At 34.5% G+C, this 16370-nt stretch overlaps 2 protein-coding genes across 7 annotated transcripts in view; one reads left to right on the top strand and one right to left on the bottom strand.

Annotated features, from left to right (window-relative positions):
• Rpn2 (Regulatory particle non-ATPase 2) overlaps positions 1–16370 on the top strand; it is a 148761-nt gene that overhangs the window by 94673 nt on the left and 37718 nt on the right. The gene's annotated exons all lie outside the window — the stretch shown is intronic.
• 5-HT2B (5-hydroxytryptamine receptor 2B) overlaps positions 732–16370 on the bottom strand; it is a 188148-nt gene continuing 172509 nt past the window's right edge. For all 6 annotated transcript variants that reach the window (XM_076372502.1, XM_076372497.1, XM_076372500.1 and 3 more), the window contains exons 6-7: positions 7578–8095; positions 732–2596 (exon numbers count right to left, since the gene is read on the bottom strand). In XM_076372502.1, coding sequence (XP_076228617.1) covers positions 2103–2596; positions 7578–8095 — 1012 coding nt within the window. In that variant the 3' untranslated portion in view covers positions 732–2102. The remainder of the gene's footprint in view (positions 2597–7577; positions 8096–16370) is intronic.

Genomic DNA, 16370 nt, shown 5'->3' with positions numbered 1-16370 from the left:
TGTTTTAACCCGTCTGATAGTTTTAGTATTAAATAACAAGAGATCAGTGGAAAGGTTTCTTTGCCGTGGGAATGTACGAGACCTGTATACAATTTAACTTCCTCTGCGAAATGTTTAGAACACTTCAAAAATTCTTCGTCCGTAAAGAGTTAATGGCCGAAATTCGCTTTGACTGGCTTCCATGGCCGATTCTTCGTCCCGCGTGCTTTCCGCGTTGCTCGTTAAAAGTTCATAAACGTTTCGCGACCAAATTACAGCGATTCCGGCGAGCTGCATCTTAATTTCCGGTCGGCGTTACCGAGAACCAAGCTCGGACCTCGCGATCGGAACGTTTTCGATTGTCTTCCTGTCGCAACAATTCTTCGACTCGAGTGTTCTTCGAGAATTCCTCGGCTCTTGAGCAATCTCTATTCGTCGAATGGAAGATTCAACCCTGCATTATTCGTGTGAGGTCTGGTTGACTCTAATAGATTTGTCTTTTTCAACTCGTTCGTTCCGATGTCAGTGTACGCGTATTTTTAAACGAAAATGGTACCAACGGTTAAACCAAAAGTACAGTAAGAATTATATATTACAATAATATTTTATTCTTAATGCGATGAAAGTATTTAAATAAATTAAATTTTTTAACAATTAGATTTAAATTATTTAAATAAATTCATTTAAAAAATTGTATTTACTATTATTACAAGAAAATGCGTAATTTCATTTGTTTTTAATGCTTCTTCTAATTCACTGGGTTACATGTTACAATATAAACTTAATTTCATAATTTCTGTATAAACAACTGATTGGTCGAACAATTTATTTTACTTTGTAATGTATTATTTCAGAATGAATGCTTGGTATTTTTGTTACATAAATTTGTTTATGTGTATGTACGTACAAGTTGATGCATAATCCAGAGATTGTTACAGTGCCTTATCCTTTTATCTATTAGTGTACGTCCCAGAGTGTAAATATAACGACAGCTTCTTAAAATGACTCACAATAGAACTGAGTCGTGGTAATTGCATAAAACAATTCAGAACATTCTTCATTGCATGCTATATTTCTTGTTAAGCAATTTATCCTTATGAACCTGAATAACCATTTAAATCGAACATGAGCATTCTCTTAAATATTTAAAGCCATATCTTCCATTTTAATTGCAAATCGTGTCAGAAAATCGCAACAAATAAATGGTCTTGCATCAGATACAACTAGTCTATCACTCTGTACAATATCTCGGTTTCATCGATTGGAATATAATTTAATTTGTATTTTATTTCTATTATTATTTACAATCTCATAAACATGTGTGCGCAAGTACAACATTCCTACTTGTCAAACTTTATAACTAAATTACTAAAATAAATTAATAAATTAGTGAAGTGACTATTAGTTCTTTAATAAAATCAGTAAACTACTAAATTAGTAATATCGGATACAATGTTATTGATACAAATTCAGGAAAGAATCATCAGAAACACCTCAGACTAGGGACTAAATAAAACAATCACTAAAACTTCTAAATTTCCTAAACAAAACTCTGTAAACTTCATCCTAGTAACAGTTCTACCACCCTCAACCAGAGTAATGCAGAGTCGAGCCGTCTCAAGCTTCCAATCTCAGCCCACTCAATCCCTTTTTAACATCCTCTACCTCTAACTGGAAGATAAACCGTTCATCATCCCCTTAACGTATTAATCGTTGAAACATCGCGCGGAAGAGCTAAAGAAGATCTTACACTACAAACCATCCACTGTATTTGAGCCTTCCACACGAACGCGATTTCATTATTTCCAACAAAATTCTTCCATCAAAGCAATAACTACTCTACAAACAACCACTGAGGATTACTGTTCACTCGATCTGCTTAAGCCGAAGAGCATCATTTCTCCAGCAGATTAAAGGTTTAAATCACGGTCGACGTTAAATCCCGATGAAAATTCACCTCTGTCCGTTTATTCCTTTCTTTATCTCACTCTTAACAATCCTCCCAACGATCTCTCACTCGGACACTAAAGTAATTCTTCATAGTTCCGTCAGAATATCTTCACCCGTGTCCTAGAGCCTCAAACTCTGGTCACAGCGATCCCCGGTCTCCCGGGGTCGAAGGCCTACCTAGACGGCCGCCATGGTTGGTTCCTGTATCTGCAGAGCAAAACCTTCTTGAAGGCCTGCCGGAAGACCTTGTTGAAGATCGTGTAAAAGATAGGATTGACCATCGAGCTGGCGTAGCCCAGCCAGGTGGCCAGGTCGAAGATAGTGTGGTCTATCTGACGCTCGCAATCAGGACACACCGCTGGGATTAAATTTAAGACGAAAAAGGGGGCCCAAAGGATGACGAAGGTGAAGAAGACGACGCCTAGCACCTTCGTCGCTTTCTGCTCCAGCTGGATAATCCGACCGTGTCTGGAACTGTTTCTGGACACCACGCTGCTGGTCCTCGAATGATGGCTGCGCACCTGACTAGAGTATCTGTGCAGGCACGGCGAAGACGAATTACTACTCGGCTTAGAGCCGATGCTGGCAGCACCGTTGTGAGCACGCATTGTCGCTGCTCTTCTGATGGGGATCGCTTTTGTTGATAGCAGTGCGGTCCTCGTGCATCCTGGAATATTATAAAAGTGGGGATTGTAGTTTTTGGGCTTGTTATTTGATTAGGAGTTTGGGCTGTAGAGTTTAGGGGGTTGAGAGCTAACTGTTGGGTCCTAGCAGCTAATCATTAGCTTTGAATTGGTTTGATGTATCGGGTATTTTTAACTTGGGAATCTTTAGTGTGATGGCGAGTTTTTGATGGTAGGAGAAAATGTTTGAGGGAATGGTTATTTGGTTTGAATAGAGACATATTGTAGTGAGCAAGTTTTTGGTGAGGTAGTGTTACTTTTCAGGAGTTCATAATCACCAGTGTTGTGTTTTTAATGAAAGTATGTAATTCTGGTGACATAAATTCATACTGCTTGTTGTTCTTGGTAAGAAAATAGTAATATATTTACCTTTGAAGGATATTGTTAAAAAGGCTTTTTGTTAGAAATGTTTACCAAATCTTTTGTTCAGCGCAATATTTGTTCTTTCAAACTGAATGATGTTTTCCTTTAACAGTTCTCTGTATTATAAACAAGTGAGATGTTTAAGGTATCGAAGTTAGGTGGGACACCCTGTAATTAATCGGTCAGAAAATTATATATGGACTTACGAAATTTCAAATATTTAAAAAAAATGGGGGTTTTGAACATTTTATGGACAATGATTTATGTTACTGACTGACGTTAGATAGGTTCTGAAAAGTGAAAAATATTTCTTTATAAATACGTTGTTGTAATTAAAATTTGATTACTAAAAATATATTAATTACTTTTATTTACTTTAATATATGTCTGCTTTATGAAAACAAGATATTAATAGTATCGTACTTTTTAGCAATTTGTTTAATTTCAACTGAATGAATGTACAAAAAATGTTCAAAACCCCAATTTTTTGTTTTTCATGTGGGAAACTTGGCAAGTCTACTTAAACTTTTGTATTTAATATATAACTTAAATTTACGAACACTGAAGTTAAACAGAGACTTCTTCTCTTAGTGTTTTTAATATATTAACATTGAGTTAGAAACAGTATTGAATTGAATTGTGTTTTATATTTTTTTGGATTCCTGTTTGCTATCCTTTTATATAGAATATCAATCTATATATTCTAATAAGAATTAAGTAACGATTAACTGATCAGTGATTAAAAATGTGTTTTACATTTTTTCCTCACAATTAGTATAAAAAAAAATTTTACTTATACAGTAACCTAATATAAGAAATCAATAATCTACATATTTGTTAGTCTTTAAAATTTTTAAATGCAAACTGCAACAACAAAGAATGTGTTTCCAAGCTTCTATTACTTAGTTTCATCATCCATTAATATTCCAGGTTTGTTGGAAAACGAAACTTCACAACTTTTCAGTCAGTTCCATGAATGTAACTTCCACTTCGATATCAACTCCAATAAGACACTTGTTGCGTTCGTTTAAACCACATTTCACAGATAATCACCTGAACAAGTTACTGTTTTACGAAGATTTAATCAAAACAGTGTATTACAACTCAATATTGGCCATTTAATATTCCTGCTAATTCTACTTTTCATTAACTGCGAAACTTAATTTCGTATTTTTATTGATAATATAACTATTAACCATTGCAATATGGAGTGAGAAAAAAAACTTTTAAACGACATTTAAAAAATGTGTATATTGTAATTCTTTTTGCTATGAAAATACAATAACAACGTTTTGTTATCAAATAATTCCTAGATAGTACATCTAGAGATTTTCAGTAGAATTATTTTTATTTGTGAGCAAATCAATTATTTGCGATGAAATAATTCTAGTCGACTTGTTCATGAAAAAATTCTGAATAGAATAATATTAAATTAGATTAAATTACTAGTCATGGATGAATTACAGAATAATTAAATAAATTTTAAAATGTTACAAGACACAATATTGATAAATATTGTGTAATATATGTGGACTAAATTAATTTTCTAAAGCTGTTCATATCGAGGGTGTTTCAGAACGGTGTGCAATATTTCTGTATGTAATGCCTCGTAGAGCACACCATACTATTTTATTTTATTTGAACTAGTGTAGATTGAACCTCATGGAAAATTGCATTGTGTTTACCGTGATTGAAATCGTTTCAGTGGAGTGGCTACAATAGCAATCTTTCTGTAAAAAGCGATTTGTTTATGGACGTACAAATTGAACGTCAATTGATCTACAAACGGAAACAGCAATTAATCGTCGGCCATTTGTATTTTTAATCGACGACTAATTGTAAACATTCTTTCCTATTCAGCTATTCAGCGACTGCAAACTATTCGTTCCTATTTGATATTCTTTTATGAGACCATTCAAATTTTCTCATTGTTAAATATCGCTGAATTTGTTAAGCGTGTAACATTACCACATGCGATTAACAAATCTTTTTTGTCGTGATATTAATGCAAGCATTACGATACTATTAAACGCAGTAGTAAAATAAACTGAATATTTATGCAAATTTTCATCTTTTTTAAATATTTATGAAGATCAGAGTAATAACAAGATTATTTTGATAGTTATGGGGCGTATTGAATAAATGCTAAGATAAGGACAAAGATAAATGTTAAATAACGTGAAATCTAATAAATAATTATTATTCTCTTTTTAATTCTTGTTAAAGTAGATTTTACAAAACGTGAATATAATAATAAAGCAACAGATTAATGAAGTCAGATACTGTTATTACATATTTTATTCGTACTGTGAGAACATATTAATATACGAATTATAGTTTTTTTTTATTTTTTAAAGATTTCCTTTGAGATACTAAATTTGCATAAACATTTGCACTTTGGTCATTAGTGAGTATATTGTATTATAAACGATGTTTGGTCAATACGACTTCACTGCAGAGATTATCGCGTCCATTGGTAAACACTTATCGCGATTAATCCATCGCAACGTCAGTGCTAATAGTTTTTACATCTTTCATTCAACTTTTATTGATTTAATGTTATTAATACAATTTTTACTGAATCATATGGCAAGAGATAAGAACTATGCAAAATTTAAATATCTACGATAGTAAAAATAAAATGGAAATTCCAACTTTGGCTGTTCATAGTGCATTCGAATATATTTTGAAATAAGCATAAATTGAAAGACAACGTCTAGAAATGTTAAACTCTGCTCTAATTAAACCCAAACATGTCCAAATTTTTCTGGTGATTTTTTCAAGATTTAAATTTCTGAGTTACTGTTAGTTAATTTTTAAGAAGATACTTTCATTTTGAGATATTGCACACAGTGAAATGGCAGAATATAATTTCCTTACAGTTACTTATTTTGAAAAATGATAGACATATTTGAGTTACCACTTTACATACCGGAAGCCTGTTAATAGGTTTAACAACACCTATATTACTCTGTCAAGTGGGCCAATACTTGCATTTTATATAATAATTCCAAATATAATTATTAGATTATGTTCTTTAAAATGATTGGTGGTTCAGAGTTGAAATGAAAAACATTTTCTTATTTTCAATATTCAGTTGTCAATAAATGTAAGCTCCGATAGGTAAAATATTTATATTAAATTACAAATACTAGTCATGAAATCTATGGTGTTTTAAGTTGAATCATAAGTCCGTATCGTTTTTATGGAAATAAAATTGTTTACAATGCCATTTTATTTACATTAAATGGTACATACTATTCAATGGCCTCTTCTTTCTTTTATAATTTCATTTGATCAAATTTTTAATTTCTAATTAAATATGTATTTTTAATATCAACGTAGAATTTTGTTTTAAATAGCACTAAATTGTTTTCTACAGTTAAAAACGTTTGAAAAACTATTAAATAACATGTAATCTTTGATACAAATACAATGACATTGTAAACAAACTTTATCTTGTAAATAAAACGGTACGGATTTAACCCTTTATAGTTCACAGCTACAATAGGTATAATGAATTCTTCATTTATCAATAGAAAGAGGCGCAAATTATTGTTGCTAATAACTGCATAGACTACAGGTATAAATGTAAATAAAAGTAATTCAAACATTAACTTTTAAACAGAAAAGTTATTCTGCTATTGAATTTTACAGATTGGGAAATTCTATAAATTCATAAATTTCTATAGTATATTAACAACTTTCTCAGTAGGTATAATTCAATATACAAAAGTAAAAAAAAGGAATTTTATTTAAAGACAAAAATCTTTTACTTAATCTTGCTTTGCCCATAATCCACAATATGCAACGCAAGAGGAAACTGTAATACTTTTCACATTTCAGAAAGGATTGCCTATAAAGAGTTAAGCCGAATTTATACTTTTGCACTTTGGAGATTCCTTGTGGATGATTCATCTACATTGATTGTGACATGTGAAAATCGATTTACATTTTCATAGTAAACGTCTGCTTCTTGTTCGAAATCTATTTGAACGTTTATATAAAATACTGAACATTAATTAATAAGTATATATTATCCCTATTAAGAGAATATAAAATATCAACATATATTCCATCAAAATCACAAATCTAACTTTCCATCGCATAAAGAATATATTAAAAAAAAAAATTCAAACAATTCATATCTATCACTGCCGCTCTTCGCCAAAAGAACCACCCAAATCTTGCCTTATGACTTCTTTCTTGACTCTGATCGATCCGGCTACTTTGTCACTTTTCATTAGAAAAAGAGAAGAATTCTATGTGCACTTTATATCTACGTTTGCTGTTCAGTATCATAATTGATTACATAAAAATAATATTTACTTCGAATTCGAATGAATCGAGTAATATCTATATTTGTTAAATCATGTTGAAAACCTATACCTCGATTCTAACACGTAGTTAAAAGACAAGGGGTTAACGTCTTCCCAATCAACGAACCACAAAAGAAACCAATTTCCACATTCCAACGTACAAACTTCCACAAACTCCAAAATCCAAAACACAAATTTGGCGTTACGAAGCAACGAAATACATCCCGACCTTCCTCGATTCGTGCGGTGCACTTCCGGTGCAGTGGTCCGGTCCAAGACTTACCCAAACTAGACCCCCTCCTCCCTCCTCTCCACGTGACCACGGAGTTCAGCTCGTAGCTCCTGCTGGACTCGATCCTCCCGCTGTTGTTGCCTTTGAGGATGTTACCTTCGAAACTCTTGCCGGTGATCGGTTTCATCGTGTCGCTGGACACGATCACGATCTCGCTGGTCGGCTGCGGCGGCTGCCTTCTAGAGGACTCCCCGAAATAAGGGCACGTGCAGGGCGGCGGCAGGCTGAGCTCGCCGTCTTGCTTCTCGGCGGGTTTCCTCTGACCAGCGTCCTCGTTCGAGGAGTCTTTTCTCGAAGTGACTGCTCGGCTGAACACGGGCTGCTCGTGGAAGCTGAACGACCGCTTCCTGAGCGTCTTCGGTGAGCCGGACTCCGCGCGCTCCAGGTGAGCCTCGTTGAATGTGGACGCTCGTCGCCGGTGCTTCCACGGGGTTGGGGAGCTAGGGTCCTCTTGCATGGATAGGCTCGTCCTCGAACCGGATACGCTGCTCGCGCCGCTCTCACCGCTACTGGAATTTGGAAATGTCTAATGATAGGATTTTAACGTGACGATGGGTGTTGTTACAGGTGATTGGTGGTTTTTAGTTGTTTAGAGAGAGTCGAAGGAAAGTTGGGGATGGATGAGATTTGATGATATGGTTATTAAAAGTGTAGGAGTATAGAAGTATAGAAGTATAGAAGTATAGAAGTATAGAAGTATAAAAGTATAAAAGTATGAGAGTATAAAATTGTAATGTTTCAAAAGTACAAAAATGGCTAGAAATAGTTATAGTAGTATGTATAACGTACAAACTGTACAATCATATAATTAATAATTGTTTCTTGTCTTATTTATGTCTGTTATGAAAAAATACATATATTTCCACGGCAGTCAACGTGTTAACTTATGAAATAATAATAATTCACTGAAATCTTCTAACAGTTAATGATTGACCCAGACGTATGTTTCTTATATTATGTTATCATTTACATCATTTTTTGCTTCAGGTAATTAATGTTTTCTATTATAAACATTTTCTTCACAAAAATATATATGAACAAAAGAGTATCAGTAAATAAAGAGAAATGTAGATAGAAAGTGTTTATTTTGTGCATTGTGTGCATAGATATAACAGCATTCAATGAATAATTTATTTTGTCCACGTATTTTTGACAATCACAACATCTGAATTTACGTGTATACGATGGGATTCTCGAAAATACGGGTTTAAATTGAGCTGACACAGAGCTCCAACGTTTAAGCTTATACGTTACACTCGAATGTAAATCCAAAATATGAATGCAGGACCACCGAGTCCATGAAATGCACATAGTCCAATTAGTTTATTTCGGAACTAATACATTGAGAACATAAATTTGAATTTTTTTTATTCAGAATTGTTGAATCTCCTTAATCCGGGTTTATGATTGTTTACGATTCGACGGTATATATTTACACAAGTCCGTATTTGTAGAGGATAATTCGTGATGGCAAACATTAAAAGCATACTCGTCACACAAAATGTGAAAACCTTTGTTAATTTCAGTTACCCAACTTTTAATTAATCTCGTTATTTAACCAATTTTTTTACTATAAACCTCATTGCTAAACGTGTAACCACAAAGTCTTATCAAAGCAATATTTATGTTAGTTTTCTACATGAAACTTTAATGAAATCACAACAGGTTTTTTAATCGTACTTTAAGTAGCGTTAATTCTACAAAATTTCCATGTTTAATGATCCGTGCTATGTTTTCATTTATTTACTCAAAGCTATTCATATCAGACTTATTAATCAGTCTTAATAATCCCTCCAACCTGATAAACACGCTTACAAAGAAAATCTTAACCCCTAGTTATATGATCCCCGCGCGTTAGCTTCACTAACGAATTCTGCTATCAATAATTTACAAGAAATGTCAAGAAACATTTCACCTATTACATATTAACTGTATAGCTGAAATACTGAAAATAGCAGAACAGTTTATTTCCGATCCATGTGCTACGACGAACATCGATGTTTCTTAAATCAATCTCAAAATCCCCACAAGTCTCACCCGTTATTGTATGGCAAGAGGTTAACGAAAAAGGAAGAAAACCAAACTATTGTATCGCACCGCGAGATCACTTTCTGCTTGCACAGGCTCAGTCACGATTTCATTGAAACCGCGAAACAGAGCGAAAAATTAGAATGCCCAATAAAATCGAAACCCTGTACAAAGTTATTTAATAAAGCTTTGCTGAGTTATAGAGTACAATACCATCGATATAAATTCTTGGACGATCCGGCCGGCTTTTAATTTCCCCCCGGCAAGTTCATTATTGAAGAAATTCTTGAAATAATCCGCCGCCAGTGTTTCTGAAATTTCAGAGAAGCTCCGAGGCAGCCGCTCGCGCGACAAAGAGCGCCGCGGCTCGCCTCGCAAAACCATTCCAATACTTCCTCCGAGCGGAGCGTCAAATGGGCAAAAATTCCCGCGAGACGTACTCGTTCAACCGGCAGAAGAAACAATGCGTTTTCTCCTTTTTTTCTTCTTCTTTTTAGGGAGAAAAAACGAAACGACTCCCACAACGATAAGAAATATACCGCGTGTCTCGCGTCAAGCAGCGACGAATCCGCAAATATCGATACCGATGAAGGTGGTTTCTGAACAGAAATCGAAAATAACGGTTTTCGCAGAATTTTTTGCGGTAAAAGTCGGCAACTGGAACTCGCTTATTATTGTAATTAGTGAAGGACATGCGAATATCGATGCGAATCGCGAAGGATGGATTCTGAGCAGAGACCGAGAATAATGGTTATCGTAGAAATTTTTGTGGAAGAGTCGGGAACTAAAAGTCGTTTATTATTATAATCGTGAGTATTAATTACACAGGCACGTTGACTATAACGAAATTTTTCTTTATGACAATTACTATTTTTCCGTAAAAATGAGAAATGATATTAAAAATAATTATTAATGATTTGGTATCACAGTACTCGTTATTGTATACTAATTATTGTAATGCTTTATAATAATGATCATCGGTGACCACTATAGCAATCAATATATTAATTACAAAATGTAGAGAAAATTTTTTGAAAGACTCCGTGCTTAAAAAATCACACATTTTTGTTATATATAACAATTATAAGTGATCGGAAATTTGTTTATTATCGGTAATTATTATTCATTAGAGAAATTAATTTTTATAATGTATTTTGGTGTATAGTTCTTCGTTCGATCAAAACAATGAAATTTTCTAAATCCGCATTCAATTAAATTTCTCTGAACAATAATAATTATCGGCAATTAAAAAAAATTTCGATCAGTTATAATTATTATTTGCTATCAGACCATGTTGTTTGGAAAAATATCTATTGCCCTCTGTTTCTTTTGCAATTTGGTTATAATAACTGCGGTCTATAGTTCCAAATTTATAAATTTCGAGATTTATAGCGTGCAGCGGTGGAACGCTCTCTGAATACATTGAAATTGAAACCCAGGCGGATAGGAAATTGTTGCCGGGTCCAATTGTCGAGTGATCGTTGACCAAGGTCTTCCCATTGGCGGAACGGATCTGATCTGTTCGAGAGCGCCTCGAGTGCTACGGAAAAATCAAAACGCGACCAATGTATATCCCCGGGAGTGCCGTTCCGCCATTTCCTTTCGCTTTGTTGGCAATATTTGATGGCAAAGAGGTTGTTTGGAATATAATGGATTGATTATTTTGTGAACATTTACTGAAATGGTATTATGATAGTGATATTAGTGTACAAAAATCAAATCGAAAGTGTAGAATAATGTTTTATTTCTGTTGAATTTTATTTTGCTATGATTTCAGTTTGAATAAGTGGAATCAAATTTGAATAAAACAAGAAGTGACAGTAATCCGTAGATTTTATGCATTGCCAACTTTGACTGCGTGAATTCTGAGAGTATAAGAGATCGTTATTTTATATTGTATTGATTGAGATTTTTAAAAAAGAAAACGGAACTTCAGTTAATTCTTGTATTTTTAAATTGCTTCAGAAAATTTTGATTAAATATAAGTATTCTTAGTTCATTCATCAAATATGAATGCTTCCGAATTGGACCGCCTGACCAGTGCTTGATGTTTCTACTTGCGGTGAAAAGTTACAGTGACGAGTTGTGTGTGATGTGAATATTATTGTTTTCCTAAATTATTATTCTAAATAATTATTATTCTGTTTATTAATTCTATTAATTTATATATGTTTTAATTTTATTCATTCAATTTCCAAATTTATCAGAAATTTTAATAAAACTTGTTAAATTAACGTTACCCATTCAACTACACAACAGACACCAACACATCGGAGACACCTTCACGCCAAACGTATTAAAGCAATCGTATCCCTTAATAAAACACCGACGCAAAAATCCCTTCCTAAACATAATCCAATTCCTTTTTATCAAAAGCATCTCTCCTATTCGTTTCGCGGAGACCAGTGACAAAAAGGTACCATTACACAAATTCACAGCGGACTCTGAAAAGGCAGCCGGCGTTCATTCGCCAAAATTGCACCGACATCTTTGTCCGCGGAATCGCTTGACGTCGCACTTGGAGGCACCGTGCGCCGCTTTTGTCCGTTATTCTTGGCCGTTCGGTGCCATTTTTAACTTTAAATTGCTTCGACCCGCGCGCCGTCTGGGGTCGTCGGCACTTTTTTTCCCCTCCGTCGGGCGGGTGCAACACGAAATTCGCGTACAGGACGTAATAATGGTCGGCTGATCTCCAATAATGGATAGAACCCCGTCAAAAATGGTTGGCGCAGCTGCGTTTCGTACACATGTCCGATTTATAGGGGCCGACCTCTTTCCCCGCATTTTTTTTCGATCCGCGCGATCCATTACGTGCCGCGTGCAGGAAAAGCGAAGCACGTGGACCGCGGCGCAGCCATGGTAATCTAAAAATGCACCGGCCTTTCAGCTCGTGGCTACGAGTTAACTCTTTCGGCCACATGTTTTTTCCCTGAGCTTTCCCTCCGCTAAACGTGTGTCGGAGTACGTGTGAAACGGAATCGATGGGATGCGCGGGGTGTCTCTTAACCCATTAAGTCCCATGAAATTTTTATTTTTTTTTTTTTTGAATTTTTATATGATATTTTGTATTTCGAGTAATTAGTGTCCATACTATCTTGGAAAAAAAGTGAAAAAAGTTTGACATATTCAATATACTATATATAGCAGTGGCATATCCATAGATCACCTAACGTAATTGTTCATAATATTGTTTATATTCAATGTTAGTGTATATGAATAGAGTTTTCATTATTCTGAAAACATTTATTTTGTAATTCCAAGTTGCAAAAATTTTAGTGGGAAACTTAGTGTATTTTCTCATGTCAACATGCGTTTTTGAATGTATTGATGTTAAGGCTTATTTTCATATGAGCTGTGAATAAATATTATTGGATAGAACTTGGTTAATTTGTTTGTTTCTTATTCATTATATCTATTTCACGTAAAAATATATGCTACTGTTATAAGTTTTAACCCTTTGCACTCGAAAGTATTTCGCTAGAAATATTTAACATTTTCTAACTAGACAAAGACGATGTTTTTTAAAAATAAACTCAAAGAGAAATTACAAGTAAATTGACAAACAAAGCTTTCTTTATCCCAATATTTCACGCACCGATGCATTATACACAGTTCAATATTAAATATTAAATTTTATAGTATTACTGCATCAAATTAAGTGGTGACTGAGAATCACCACTCGAGTGCAAAGGATTAGTACTGATTTATTTAGAAATGTGGCTTCATATGAAAAACTGAAATTATACACTTCCCAGTTTTTTTTCTCAAGTTTACCTTTCTTCGAATTATCCATATAAATAGTCTCTCCTTACAAGAAAATTGCAAATACTCCATAAACTAACAGTAATCAACACTAAACTAATAAAGTAAAAAGCAATCTCAAAGCGACCAGAAATTCAATGTAAAATATTGAATACAAAATACATTCGAGCCAACGAAAAGTCACAAAATCATTCACATCCCGCGTCCCCATACCAAACGTCAGCGTATTCGAGATTCTCTCGAAATCCCCAGAAACTCAGAACACCGGATTCCACGTCTCCAAAGCGAAATAATTGAAAGATATTCACGGAGTCCAGGGTTGACCGGTAGCGAAAGTCACCGGAAAAGGGCAGCGCAGCCCGATCGCCAAACCCCATTATACGTCGCGCGGGCTGCGCCCCGGTGAAAAGTGGATCGCACTTAGCTGCCGGCATTTCAAAGTGCAAAACGGACCCGTTCGCTCGCCGGTGGCCGCACTTAAGTATACCGGCCGGCTCTTCCCCGGCTCTGGAACTCTCTAATAAAGGAATGCACTTAGCTGGCCGGGCTGGACGCGTCCCCACAAAGGACCCGCCGCCGCGCCTTCGGTCGCCCGGCCCGTCACTTTGACGCTCTTTGAACACCCTCACCCGTCCTCGCGGAAGAACTCGCTCATAGCCGAGTAATTGTCCTGGAAACGGCTGCGGCTTTTTCTTACTGTTCACTGCGAGGCGAGACGGGGCTGAGCTTTCGAAACAATAATGTAATTAACGGACGGACTGTTTGACTAGCGCGTTTTCTTAGGTTGCTCCGTGACTGACGCGCGTTTGACGGGCGCGTTCTTGACGAACGCATGTCGTGGGTGAAGTGTGGTGACGATGGTTTTTTCTGGTGTGTTTCGTGAAATTTTTATGTTATTATGTTGTAGTTGTGGTAACGGTTACAGCTGCGATTGTAGTTAGGGTTATGGCTATAGCTATGGTTATAGTTACAGTTATAGTTACATTATAATATTACAGTTGGAAACTTACAGTTTTATTATTTTATGTCGTAGTTATATGATTATATTATATTATAACCTTTTTATTATTATGTATTATAGTTATATTATTATATCATTTATGTTATATTATACACATGTTTTCTTCGTGAAAATTGTGAAAACATGATTCATGTATAATATATTGTGAAGGATATGTTTATAACAAATTTATGGTTTACATTTGAAATATGCTCTGATCCTTTGAAAATTCTTTATAATATAAATTTGTTTGTATTCACAAAAAATGTATCGATATAATTAATTGGCATAAAAGACACTTTATATATACGGTAGACGTTACTAATATTTTTTATCTATTTGTTTTTCATTTTTTGCCTTCTAGTTTCATTGATTTCGAAACCTTGCATACTTTTTAATAGGTTTCATGATTAAAAATGAATTTTATACTAGAATTTGCAATTTATTGTGCTACTATTTGTCAAGTATTTCATATTATTAGCTTCTAAACATTTAGGGTAGAAAAGTGGTCGAACCGCGACGTTTTTCTCCCCTGAGAAAAAGTTGGAGATGGTGATCCCATTCTTGGCGCGGTTCACTCTGACTGACACGTTTTTCGTTCCAGCCTGGCATCATAAAGATAACAAAAGGAGCTTTCTTTTCTGTCCTGCTTGTTGCAGTGTCGGAAAACGTGACGTTTACCGTCAGAATTTTTATCATTAACGAGCGGATGAAATGAGACTTCCAACAATTGCCTGTTTCTTCTCTAGCAACACATTAGTAATAAACACATAAATTATTCTTTTCAAATAACACTCATTTTTACATTCAGATGCAATATTTTATTTTCGATGTTTGCTTTTGACAGCACAGTTACGAGTTTGCTACTAAACTCATTTGTATATTTGTGCATTTCAAATTTGAAAAATAACTTGTAATATGATTGACTTCATCCTTTTGTCAATTGCTATTTTCTTATTATAAAAAGTTAAACCAAACGAATAGAATTATAGAGTAATAATAGTACTACTAGCAAACAATTATATTTAATTACTAAAATAAAAAATGATTATTTGTGATAATGATCAGACTATAACCATATCACCAATGGCCTATACTTTGATACAGAAATAAAAATATCACAGAAAGATAAGGAATAAAATTTCTTTCTATTTTCTTTTTTAATATATTAGTTCCTTCATTTTTATCACAGCTCTAAATCATTTTGCACATAATTTCCGTCTCTGTGGTTAAACTGTAATCAACATCATTGCCCCATAAAACTATCCAAAGTCATCCAAGCTGCTCGGAGATGTTCGTTCTTCACTTTCCAGTTTCTTCTGGCAAGGCAAAGTGCCGGATCGATCGTGCTAGGATTCAATTCGGACTTCATCGTTTTTGTAACAGAATCGTTCACTTCTGAACCTCGATCATCGAACGAATACAGTTATCTGCGTACCACGATCGAGGTCGAAATATTCACGTGGATCTTCGAAAACAGAATCCCAGTTGGCTTCCCTGATTGTTTGATTCTTGGGAAAAGAAAATCGAAAGTTTGATCGAATCGATAAATTGAATCGAAGCTGATGCTTTTGGTAACGTGCTCTAGCTCCCTTGTTCTGGAAAAAGTTAGCTTCTTGTGATTACTCTTGGGCAAAAAGCAGTTTTGCTAGTAGATTGACTTTTCAGTCAGTTACTTTTTGTGATTCCTCGTGATTTTTTCTGATGTTTTATTAAACCTCGGGCGCTATTCGCGTTAATTGAACCTAGATTGCATACTTAACTCGAGGCATTTCGTTTTTATCACAGAAATTTGCAATTATACTTTTTTTTGTAATCGTACTTGGTTTTAATTTTTACTCAGCTGCATAGGAGTGATATATTAGAATATGTTAAAGTTAGTGGAAATAATATAGCCGAGGTTTATACATAATTACCATTAACATTGAAGATTAATTGTTTTTAAATTCTCTAATATTATTAGCTATTATGTATAATTACCAAATCACTTGAAT

This window comes from Nomia melanderi, chromosome 12 (genome assembly GCF_051020985.1).
Source record: "Nomia melanderi isolate GNS246 chromosome 12, iyNomMela1, whole genome shotgun sequence".
Taxonomy (NCBI): domain Eukaryota; kingdom Metazoa; phylum Arthropoda; class Insecta; order Hymenoptera; family Halictidae; genus Nomia; species Nomia melanderi.
Note: the sequence above shows the minus strand (reverse complement) of the source record. Positions and strands in the feature narration are given on the sequence as shown.